The 12807-nt window shown below is 37.2% G+C and overlaps 1 protein-coding gene across 1 annotated transcript in view; it reads left to right on the plus strand.

Moving 5' to 3' along the window:
* LOC103456982 (SH2 domain-containing protein 1B) overlaps positions 1-10834 on the plus strand; it is a 12645-nt gene extending 1811 nt beyond the window's left edge. Inside the window, exons 2-5 of the mRNA XM_008396871.2 lie at positions 514-731; positions 7255-7318; positions 9935-10295; positions 10378-10834. Coding sequence (XP_008395093.1) covers positions 589-731; positions 7255-7318; positions 9935-10295; positions 10378-10418 — 609 coding nt within the window. The 5' untranslated portion in view covers positions 514-588 and the 3' untranslated portion in view covers positions 10419-10834. The remainder of the gene's footprint in view (positions 1-513; positions 732-7254; positions 7319-9934; positions 10296-10377) is intronic.
* The last annotated feature ends 1973 nt before the right edge of the window (positions 10835-12807 follow it).

The raw sequence follows: 12807 nt of genomic DNA on the forward strand, positions 1-12807 counted from the left end.
TGAACTGAACTGATTCTAACTGAACTGAGCTGAATCTAAATGAACTGAACTGAATCTAAATGAACTGAACTGAATCTAAGTGAACCATTCTGCCACACATTGCAGGACAGTGACTACGTGTGAAGTTGCTGCTTTTATGAAACCTGGTCGTTCATTTTCATACAATAACTGTTTTTATTTTGATAATATTTTTTAGCTCAGTTCCCTTCAGGGAGCTTGAAGCTTTCTTGCTTCCTCAGCACCATGACAGTTTCTGACAGTTTCTGACAGTTTCTGACCCGTTCTGCCGGTAAGCTTCGCTGTTATCTGCTGCTCATCTTTTAGTTTCCATTTATGTGTCTCATTGTGACACCTAACTTCCTGTGAAACTGCGAGAACCACATGTTTGTTTCCTGATGCCCTCTCAGTGAGCGCTCTGCTCTGCACCTCCAGGCAGCAGCGAGAGCTGACCGGGCCGGCTCTGTTCTGGAGCAGTTCTGGGTTTAACCGGGTCGTGGTTCTTACCGTTTTCAGGGCTGTTTGTGAAAGCAGAAGCTCCTGCGCCGTGCAGGTGGATGTCGGCCTGTCGGCCCGCGGCCCCCGTTTGCCATGGCAGCGGCTCTGCCGGAGTGTTACCATGGCGCCATGACCAAGAGGGAGTGTGAGGAGGTTCTGGGGAGGAAGAACAAGGACGGCGCGTACCTGATCCGAGAGAGCGAGACCATCCAGGGAGCGCTGTGTCTCTGTGTCTAGTGAGTAAAACTCAAATCAGGTGGTTTATTGATCTGATCTGTGTTTCAGATTCAACAAAGCAGATCTGAAACACACTGCAAAAAATCATTTGGTTTAGTTTATAGTGCAAATATCTTTCTTCACTTAATTAACCTTAAATGAAACATTAATAGGGATCTTTCAATTTCTTAATAATTCCTTAATATTGATAAAAAAGTATTTGTTCCGCTGGCAGATAATAACCTGGAAAAATGTCTTTTTATTAGTGGAATAATCTGCCAGCGGAACGGGAACTTTTTCAGCAATGGTAGGAAATTATTCATTTTCAACAAGTTTAATTTGTCTTATTTTAAGTGCAATAAGATATTGACCAAAACTACTTGGTGAGATTTTGTACTTTTGCAGCGTTCACCTAATTATTTTAGCTTCTTTTAAGCCTTTTAAAGTTTTTTTTGAGATCTTTGGCTTGTTTTCCTTCAGAAGGAAATTATTTGTAACCTGAAAAGTTACTTGTAAGTTTGTTTTGTCTTATTTTACTGAGATATTTTCACAAGAAACTAGACCGAAAATAGCTGGTAAGTGTTTGTGTTTTTACAGTGCAGATGTTGGACGGAGCGTCCCCTCACCATCCCCTGCAGGGCGCTTGGTTCTGTACTGCAGCTGCTTCTGTTAAAATGCAAACTAATGAGTTTATTTCCACTGTAGATGTAGAGGTCAACCAGCCTGAACAGCATTTGTGATTAATTATCAAAAACGACAATATTTATCGTCTTGATCTTTAGTATGAAATGTACAGTAAAAATGTGATGTGCAGCATAAACTGAAAGACGAAATCTTACCGAGTTTTGAATCTAGTTTCCAGTGCAGATATCTCAGTACATTTGAAATAAGACAAACTAATACACAGAAGCTTGTTTTATGCCAATAATGTCTTAATATTGATGAAAACAGGCCCAGGTCCTCTGGCAGATTATTTCACTTATAATAAGTCATTTTTCCCTTTTATAAGTAAAATAATCTGCCGATATTATTACTTCTTATTTACTTAAAACAAGCTTTTATATTTTGCTGAAAAGTTACGTGTAAGTTAGTTTGTCTTGTTTCAAACATTCTAACATATTTACACTGGAAACAACACAAATACTTGATAGGATTTTGTGTTTTTGCAGCTGATAAATCACTTAAAAATGTGAATGTTTGAGCAGTTTTTGGCTTTAAAACAATCCTGTTTGTGAAACATGTTCATCCCCATGGATTTATTTGCTTCTTATGTTTTAGACCATCAACCATGTTTTGGTTTAGCAAACACAAAACCTGACCAAGTATTTTGGTCTAGTTTCTACGGTAAATGAAATAAGACAAAACGAACTTACAAGTACATTTTTCGTGAGAAATTGACGCTTATTTTATGCCAATAATTCCCTAATATTGATAAAAACATTCTAGTTCCACTGGTAGATTATTTAACTTATAAAAAGACATTTTTCTATGTTTTGAGTTAAATAATTTTCCGGGTCTGTAATTCATTTGCCTCCGAACCGTTTGTCTAAAGAAACCAGTAATGAGACGTTTTTAGGCTAAATAAAGCCAAACTAAATTTATTGTACAAAAATGTCAAAATTTGCACAAAAAATAAAAAGATAGAACCTTAAATAAGCCACAGATTATCAGGGAAAAAGTTTATTTGGGTGAATTTCCCTTCAATGTTGGCACAGAGCGAGACGTTGACGTTAAATTACGCTTTGCACAAGGTCAGCCTTGTGACCTTTGCGGCAGGTTTTCCCATTTCTCTGTCTGGATTCTGTAGAATAAATGCCACCGGTGACAGAGAAACCTTAAAAAAGAGAAGTGTGGAGACTTCTCTTCTTTTGGCCTCTGAAATTAGAAACTTCAAACAGCAGGAATGCTAAAAGCTTTTCCTGCTGAATATTGCAATCAGAGCTGTTAAAAAATAAAAGCGAGTATGTAGAGAAGAAGGACTTAAACACTAACCTAATTTTCAGACTTACTGCCTCTGAGCAGCATCTGGTTTCTAAAACCCAAAGAGTGAATCTGCTGCAGAGAGGAGACTCTCATAAGTTAGTGTTTTTAGTGTTTGGATTTGGTGACCTTCCAGGAACTCGGGTTTCATTGTGGCTGCTGGCAGGGTGTTAACGTTTGACGTGATACATGCAGATTAGTTTGCATGTGTTGTTGAAGTGGACAGAAAAATAGAAATAGCATCTGCAGGAAGTGAACTGAACAAAAATTAGAGAAGGAAGTTTGTGAATGTCGCAGGTCATTCACAAATGAGTCGACACAACCTGCTGGTTTTTCCTGGATAGAAATTCAGCTAATTTCACCGATGAACTGAAGTTGATAACTGGATGAACTGAAATCACAAAGATCCTCCAGATGATGAGTTAACATAAAGAAACTGAATTATTTCACTTAGTTTTTAGCATTTTATGAAGTTTACAGTGCGCAGTGGTGCAGTTGGTAGAGCTGTTGCCTTGCAGCAAGAAGGTTCTGGGTTCGATTCCCGGCCCCGGTCTTTTTGCATGGAGTCTCCATGTTCTCCCTGTGCATGGTGGGTTTTCTCCAGGTACTCCGGTTTCCTCCCACAGTCCAAAAACATGACTGTCAGGTTAATTGGTCGGTCTAAATTGCCCCTAGGTGTGAGTGTGTGTGTGCATGGTTGTTTGTCCTGTGTGTCTCTGTGTTGCCCTGCGACACACTGGCGACTTGTCCAGGTGACCTGTCCAGGTGACCCTGTCCAGGGTGACCCTGTCCAGGGTGACCCCGCCTCTCGCCCGGAACATTAGCTGGAGAGGCAGCAGCACCTCCTGACCCCACTGAGGGACAAGGGAGCAAGAAAATAGTTGGATGATGTTCAGAGCTGTTGTTAATATCTTGATGTGATCTGTTGACAGTTGTGGTAGTTTAATGGCAATAACCACAAATTGGAGCTGTGAGTGTTTCTGGCACATTTTATGGTAAAATTAGACAAATATGAGGATTTTTAACAGTTAAATGTATTTACACTTTCACAACTATTAAAAGGCAAGTGCCAGCCATGACTAATTATTATGTTTTAAGTTATATTTTTGTGTTGTTGATAATCACCAACCACTTACAGGGCAGAAATTAAGAAAAATGTTAATCTGGCATAATTTAATCTGCCCTTGTCAAGTCAAATTAACAGAAAGTCAAGTTTTAAGGCTACAAACGCAAAAAGATGCAGGAGAGAAGATGAGCACTTCAAACATTTAAACACTGCGGAAAAATTTATTGCAGTTTAGTTTACAAACTAAATTTTTAGTTTGGCACATTGTACATATTTTGTAAAATATGTACAAAATATGTTTGTACATATTTTACAAACATATTTTAGTTTGTAAAATATGTAGTTTTACAAACTAAATTTTTAGTTTGTAAAACTACATATTTATCTTGTGAATTAAATATTTATCTTGCTAACTAATTAGCTAGTTTGGCGCTAATTATTTAGCTTGTGAAGTTAAGAGTTAGCTTGCTGATTGAATATTTAGTTTGTAGCTAAATATTTGGCTTTCTAACTAAATAATCAACCTGTAAACTAGATATTTAGTTTGTTCATTCAATATTTAGAATGGAACTGAATCTTTTACTTGCTAACTAAATAATTTAGAGCTAAATATTTAGTTTGCAAACTGAATATGTTGCTGTCTATATATTTTGCCTGAAACTGTGACATTTGTAAATGAATGAATAACCTTCTAACAGGCTAAATAACTCTAATTATTGCTGTTAATTTTTTTGCTGTGTAACTTTGCAAACGGTTCCCTGTAGACTTTGATCCAAATTAAATTCAAATTATTTTCCTGATTCTTTATTAAATCATTGTACTTGCTTACTGTACTGTCACCAAACCCACAAGTCAAATAAAAACAGAAATCCCAAAATAAATCTGACAATCACATAAATTATATGTGGGTGTTTAGAAACTCTAATCATGTCTAGTGCAGGTGTTGAACCTACTCAGGAATATCAAATAAAAGGAGGAAACCAACTGAGCCCTGAGGGACACCATACAGCGGTGGTTTTACACCGATCCTGTTGGTGGAACCACTTATAGCTAACTGACCATCAAGCCAGCAGCAGAATACAGAACCAACAAGAATAACATGATGCACCGAGCAGAGAAGCACGACAGCAGAGAAGAAGCCTGAACGTTTAGATGTGTCTTTGCATTTTCACGTTTTTATTCCTGGTGTGATTCTTGTAAAATCCATATTTATCTCTAGACAAGCAAGATCAATAAAAACGTGTAGCTGGAACCAAATCACCTGCTGAACTGTATTCATTAGTCTCAATAAAAAAATAACTGTTATTTTTATTTCATTTATTTCATTTTCAAGTCAGTTCAGTTCAAAATAAATCAAAATAAAATGTAGTCTTGACTCGAATTGTCCTAGTACGTCTAAATAAGAGATTCTGTGATGCTCCAGTAGCAGTCAGTCTTGCAGTGTTTCTGAATAGGCCTCTGACTGAAGGCCAGTGCCGTATGGCTGTTATGACATGCTAACATTGCAATATCAGCCCTGCAGAGATTATATTCCACAGCAACATGTTCTAGACGACGCCATCAGCTGCTATCTAACTCTGCTGTTCCACCTCCTTTGCTTTTGTTCCTCTTTAAATCTGCCTCTGGACTTTTGGTTAGAAAGCAGAGAGACGTCACTATGAGAGACGGTTTGAACTTCCTCTTCTCTCTGCTCACATTCACCTCTTCTGGGATTTGTGGTCAAAGGTCAGGTATTATTTGAACATTTATGATGCTAATGACCTAAATCCAGCTGCAAAACAACACGTGGTTACCATGGTTACGCGTCATAGCAACTGCCCTAAATAAGGGAAGTGAAAGTAGAAATCTATTGAGCTGCACAGCATCCAGACCCACAATCCTCCAAACACGCAAATGAAAATCAAAAGTGTGGAGAAAGAACCAATCAGAGCTGCTGCACCTTTCTAAAAACAATCCACCTGAAAATGTTCCTTCATGAGACTGACTGTGATTAGATGTGATATTTCACTGCAAAATAAGAAGTCCTGAGTGATTTTGGTCTAGTTTTTAGTGCAAATGTCTCAGTAAACTTGAAATACGGCAAAACTAACTGATGAACCACATTTCAGCCACATGAAGCTGCTTTTATGTAAATAATATCTTAACACTGATGAAATATTATTAGCTCCACTGGTAGATTATTTCACTTAAAACTGGAAAAATTTCATTTTAGCTGTGATTTTAGCGGAGCTAGTGATTTTTTAACCAATATTAAGGAATTATTGACTTAAAACAAGCTCCTTTATCTTGCTGCAAAGTGACCTTAAGTCAGTTTTATTTTACTTCAAATGTACTAGAAACGAGACCAAAAATACTTTGTAAGATTTTGTGTTTTTGCAGTGTTTCTCGTGTAGTTTTCAGCATTCAGTTGCATTTTCTGCGTTTTTTTAAATTTTATTTAAAAACACACATCTGGATTCTTGAAGGGCTGGTTGCTCATTGAATGGAAACTGAGTGGAACCAGTGAGTCTGGCTGAGTTTTGTGAGTGAAGCTGCTTTGCATGGCTGGCTGCCGCCAGAGAAGCGGTTGGTTTCTTTGTTCTTTATATTTTTAGAAACCCCAGCTCGTCGTCGCCGTCGTTGCTCCACACTTTGATGAGGTGAGGCTGAGGTTTAGCTGCGGTTGAGCTTTGCATTCATCTTGTTCCAAAACGTGCTTGCAAGTGTATTTTCACACAAAGAAAAATGCATCTAACGCACCGAAAATCATGCAGACGCCGTGGCCGGGTGATGAAAGGCATCGGATGATGCAGACAGACTAGATCTACTCTTCTTCCTGCCAGGGGTCAAAGGTCAATCAACTCTGTGTCTGCTGCAGGTCACTTCTGGTTCTCTGGACCTGGTTTAAGGTCAGGAAGGGGGCAGCTAACATCTCTGCAGACCCCACACATGCTGGACACAAACTGTTTAGAATGTCAGGTCGTTGCTAGTATAAAAAAACAGCTTATTTTATCTCCCTTTTCATATATTTATGTTTAAAATGTCATTCTTGTTTGTGTGCAGAAACTCGAGTGAAGTTGGATCTAGGGATGGTGGATATGAATGCAAAGCTTTATCACAAAACTGTGTCACAATAAAAATGACGATAAAAAAAATTAACTAGTTCTTTTAGGTCTCTGTAGGATTTAATCACATTGTCAAATTCATCAATATTTAATCATACACCTTTATTGAAGAAGCAGTGGATTAAAAATAGTAAAATAATAATCCCGACAGACCGTTTTAGGAATTTTTAAACATGATTAATTGGAAATAGATTTATCACGATAAATGGTAAACGATATAATAAAAGCCCAGTCAAACACTAGAGATATGATTAATGTTGCGTCAAACATGGTGAGTGACTTTAATCTTCAGTTTTAAAGCAGAATCATTGCTGATTAACACGGAAAACGGTTTTCTGCGATACTTCCTCCAACTCATCCCTCACTAACAGACGTCTTGTTTTCTCTTTGCAGCAAACAGAAGGTGGTTTATACCTACAGAATCCTGCAGGCGCACAACGGAAACTACACCCTGCTGGTAACAAAAACACCTTTACATTTTCAATATGTCGTCTCTTTGATTAATAAGCTGCTGCCTCTGGCTCTCTCCCTGCTCCACATTACATACTTATTTATTCGTGATTATTAATAGATGAACTTAGCTACTTTAGACTCGGTTCAATTGGGGAACAAAACTTGCAACGTTTGTTATATTTTCAACTGCCCTGAATCAAACCTACTAAACTCATTGAACAACCTGTTCCCCTCCTCACCTGTGGGGGCGCTGCACCAAGAACCACCAAAGGAAATGACACAAAAATCTTCTGAAGACACTGAGCGCAACTCCCTTCTTTACAAAACGTAAAAAAATGGAGTGGCGTCAGATTGTAGCGATTGTATCCGCTTTGCCTTTGGTAAAAGACCACGAGCTATTTCTCCCGCTAGCGCTAAGCCACGGCGTTTGCTTTGATTGTTTTTACCCAGAATGCCCTGCGCTGTAAATCCACTATTGATGCTCATTGCTTAATTTAAATGATTAAGGAGAACGTCCTTTAAGGTTTGTTAAAACTAAATGTTTCTGAGCAAAATTCAGTGTTAAGTTTAGAAAATTAAGATTTTTTTTCATGCAAGTTGAATAAAGAAATTATGTTCTTCTAACTTAAATAATTAAAATTGATAATGTGAGTGAATATAACGCTGAGCTATTTGGTTTAAGTTCTGTACTTTAATTACCCAGTTACACAACAAACCAGTAGAAAAACAAAGCAAATGTTTGTGTTTCTGAGTAAAGTTCAGTATTATTGATCTTCTCTTTGGATCGATCAGCTCATCTCTATGGAGTTACAGCAACTCACAATTATTTTTCTAGTTGAGTTTAGTTGAATTTTCATGCCTGGAGGTGAAAATCATTTTGAGGTTCAACCACCTTCAAACTCTATTTCCACAGCAACAAAATGCAAAACGCTTTTTAACAGCTGTTCTCACACTGATTATGATCCGTTAATGAAATAATGCGTTTGGTTGGCAGCAGCTCACCCACAGCTTTTCCATTAAACTAATTCTGGTTCAATAAATGTGTGAAAAAACAAGTTTTTTTGGTCTTAGATGAAACTAACTTACAAGTGATTTTTCAGCAGCTTGTTTTCAGTCAATAATTACTTATTTAAAAAGTTCTGGTTCTATTGGTCGATTATTCCGCTTGTAACATGAGGAAAATATGTTGTTGAAGGTTAAATTGTATGTCAGTGGAACTAGAACTTTTCATTAATAGTAATGAATTACTAGCTTAAAGAAGCTCTTATGTTTTGTTTTAATGTTATTTGTAAATAAATTTGTGTTTTATTTCTAGTGTAGTAAGATATTTGGACTAAAAATACCTGGTAAAATGTTGAGTTTTTGCAGAAACTCTGTTTCCTGTTACAGAAATATCAAATTCTAGCACAGAATTATTTAAAAGGATCTTAATTTGATTCATGTCATCAAACAGATGAATAAAATAGATTGGAAATTTTGGGTTTCATTAAGATGTCAGAGTATTTCAGGAAGAAATCAGCATTTCACCCCCATGAAGGAAACTTTCCCCCACAGCAGAGGAAAACATTTAGCTTGTTTCCACACACTGAGTGACGTCAGAGCTAATAAAACACGACGAGCGTCGGCCAGGCGATGCTGGCGCTGCCCACGTGCCAGACGTGCCACGTTAAGGTTAAAGGTCAAATGAGGTAGATGCATGGAAAAAGGATGGGTTTGTTGTTTTGACAAAACTCAGTTAATTGATTCATAAAAGGATTTAGGAAAGTTTCAATATTTCTTATCTTTACGTCACCCAGCTTTATTTTTTTAAGGTTTCATTGCTCTGGTGGCCTTTATTTGAAAGTAGTTCAACAGGAAACAGGAAACGAGAGAGGAGGCATGCGGCAAATGTTGCTAGGCTGGGAATCGAACCTGCGACCACCGGCATGAAGCCTATGGCCTCAATACAGGGATTGTGATTTTCCCCAGCGCCACCACAGCACCACCCAGTTTTACTTCATTTGATTATTTTGCTTTTTATTTAATAAAAAAATTATATTTATTTCCATTTTATTCTGTTTTTTCTACTTAATTTTAAATTAATATTTATGCTTTAAACACACACACACATATATATATATATATAGAATTTTTTTGCTTATCTTGTTTTATGATTATTTGTTACACATTTGAAACTTAACATTTTAATATATGTTTGTTAATATTGTTGTTTTATCTTTTTGCATCACTTTGTTTTCAGTTTTTTCTTCATTTTTGTTTTGTGACTCATTTGCAGTTTAAATTCTTAACATTTTCATCAATATTATCTTTTGCATAGCTTTGTTCTCAGATTTTTACAATTTGTATTAAGTTTTTATTAATACAGTTATTTTTCCATATTCACAATATGAAATGTATTATTATTTTTACATGAATCCTCTTTTTCTATGGTTTGTTCTCATTTATTGTTTTAACATTTTGTTTAAATTTTTCTTATTGAGTTTACCTGTTGCTTCATGTTGGCTTGTGCATTTAAAACATTTTGTTTTTACATTTTTTACTGTATTTGATGATGAAAATATTAAGTTATTGGTCACAGATTTGTTGCACCTTCAGCTTCTTTTTCTGTGTCGCTCCACAGACAGCAGGAGGTTTGCAGGAAACATATTTTAAGACTCTGGGTGATTTAATCCGTAACTACAAGAGGAAGAACCAGGGTCTGGCCGTTCATCTGCGCCACGCGGTGAAAAAGAAAACGCCCATGTTGATCCAGCCGCCGAGGAGACCAGAAACACAACCTGAAGCTTCAGCTGGAAGATCATCTGGAGGATCAGCTGGAGGATCAGCTGGAGGATCATCTGGAGGATCAGCTGGAAGAACAGCTGGAGGATCGGGTGGAGTGTGGGGCGGAGCCTGGGGCGGAGCCTGGGGCGGAGCGTCAGGCGGACACTCATTGCAGAGAGGAGCTGCTCCTTTACCTGAAGAGGATAATGACTATGAGAGTATGTGAAATGTTTTCTCTTGGTTACCTGCAGCGTTCGTTTACTGTCTGTTTTCTAATTTAACTTCTCTGTTTTACTGCAGATGCTCCAAATTCAGATTATGTGGAAGTTATTCCAGATTAACTCTCAAGCAAACCTCAAACCGAAGGACAACAAAAACACAGACTGAACTTTATTTGGGATTAGAGATGCTTTATTTTTTATACGAAGCTCTGAGGAGATTTGTTGCATTTGCACAATTTCGGTTAAAAAGACTGAAAAGGTGTGTTAATGCAGAGTGAATTTCCTCCCAATTGTTTCTTCTCACCTCATTCCTGTCAGTGCAGAAGAAGAAGAAAGAGGAAGAGGAGGAGAAGTACTGCACTGAAATGAAAAAACTTTCCATTTAGCTTGGCATTTTGTTTTACTCCTGTCAGTCAAAACATTGATATTTAATATTCATTTCATTTTAATAATACATTTTTGTGCTGTTTGTTCTGATGTGTATAAAATAAACTTTACCTGAACGACATTAAAGGGTCATAAGCTGAAAAGCAACAAAAATATCTGCAAGAATTTAAATTCCTTCTTTCAACACCAAGAAGGACGTCAAGTGATGCTAACATCAGCAAAACATTTCCTCATGAACGAGAACTTTATTGACATAAAACAAGCTCCTATATCTAATCAAAAGTTACCAGTTAACCAGTTTTGTCTTGTTTAAAGTGTACAAAGATCATAAACAAACCATTTATGATTTAAGGTAACGTTTTCTGTTTTTGCAGTTTGCTTTTGACAGCAACTTTTTCTCAACAATAAAACTGAAACCTCAGAAAATAAAATCAGTTTAAAGAAATCTTAGATCGAATCAGCAAACCTGAGGCCCAGAAATGCAGAAAAAGTTCAGACTGAGACGTTCAGCTGACATGTGGCGTCTCCAAGAAGGCCAAAGAAAGTAAAAGGACATTTAAACCTAAAACTTGATTCAATAAATAATTTCTAAATGTTTAGTAGATATTTTTAGATTACCACTCCAATGTAAGGTTTTATAGATAGTTTGTTCTTTTTTTCCAAGTGCAGATATTTTCACCAGAAACTCAAGAAAAATAATTGTAAGAATTAGTTTTTGCAGTGTGAAAAAGCTTTGGTTCTGTGCAGAAATTTCCGATTCACTTCCGATTCAGTTCCTCCAGAAACAAACACCAAGTTTTGTGCAGATTGTGTTTGTTTTGTATTTAGGTTTTTGGGGTGTTTTGGTGCATGGATTGCCAATTCCACCAAGAAGACACCCAGCATGCAGAAAAATGTGAGCCTGTGAAAAGAAGAACTGGACACAGAACAGAACGTATATGTCAGTTAAATGTGGAAGTAGATCGTTTTTACATTGTCATACGAGTCCATAACAAGAAACCAAAGAAAACAACGAGTCACTCCTGAGCCGCAGCAGCAAACCGGAGCGTGTTTGGAGGAACTGAGAGAAACGCAGCGGCAGAAACAACCAGATGCTGCCACCGCTTTGGATTCACACTTTAGCTCATGAAGTCATGAGGACAAACGACTTTACGTGCAAACAGATCGCTGCAGTTCATCGTGTTCACCCAGCTGAACTGGACTTTCTTCTCTGCTCGAGTCCAGCTGAGTTTAAAGATTTAAATCAAGTCTGAAGCCGAAGAAATATGAAATATATTTTGGTCAACCATTAACTTTAACAGTCACACGTAGCGATATCTGACTAAATATTTAGATAGCTAAATAGTTAGCCTACAATTTAGGAAATTAGATTCAATCTAAATAGGTTGAAGCTACAAATTTAGTAATCAACATAAATATTTAGACCAAAAACTAAATATTTAGTCTTCAGCTAAATATTTAGGTAGAAAACTAAATATTAAGCTCTAAAGTAAATAGTTTAAACTAAGAATTTAATATTTAGTCTATAAACTAAATATTTAAATTACTTCTAAAAGAAAACTAAACATTCAGCTCCAAACTGAAGAGTTTGAATCTGTCAGACTGGACCTTTATGAATGCTGCAGCTGCAGTGGAACCGGATCGGACCGGGTAACTTCTGTACAGTCTGTTGTCCGGTTCCGATGACCCGGCGATGCTGCGCAGCTCGTTGTGATTCTCAGCTGCTGCAGATCTTCTTCTTCTTCTTCTTCCCCCGTTTTCCTTTAAAGGTTGTTCTCTGATATGTAGCTTCTGTTCTTTGCTCACCTGAAAACCAGTTTCTCTATTCAACCCTCACATCAGCAAAGCCACATGTGTAAAATACATTTTCATGAAATTCAGCATAATGTTCCGTTTGTGACAGGAATTTTTATTTTCTGTTTTAACTGCCACACATCCATCCATCCATCCATCCATCCATCCATCCATCCATCCATCCATCCATCCATCCATCCATCCATCCATCCATCCATCCATCCATCCACACATCCATCCATCCATCCATTCATCCATCCATCCACACATCCATCCATCCATCCATCCATCCATCCATCCTTCCTTCCTTCCTTCCTTCCTTCCTTCC

The sequence above is a fragment of the Poecilia reticulata genome, linkage group LG20, assembly GCF_000633615.1.
Source record: "Poecilia reticulata strain Guanapo linkage group LG20, Guppy_female_1.0+MT, whole genome shotgun sequence".
NCBI lineage: Eukaryota > Metazoa > Chordata > Actinopteri > Cyprinodontiformes > Poeciliidae > Poecilia > Poecilia reticulata.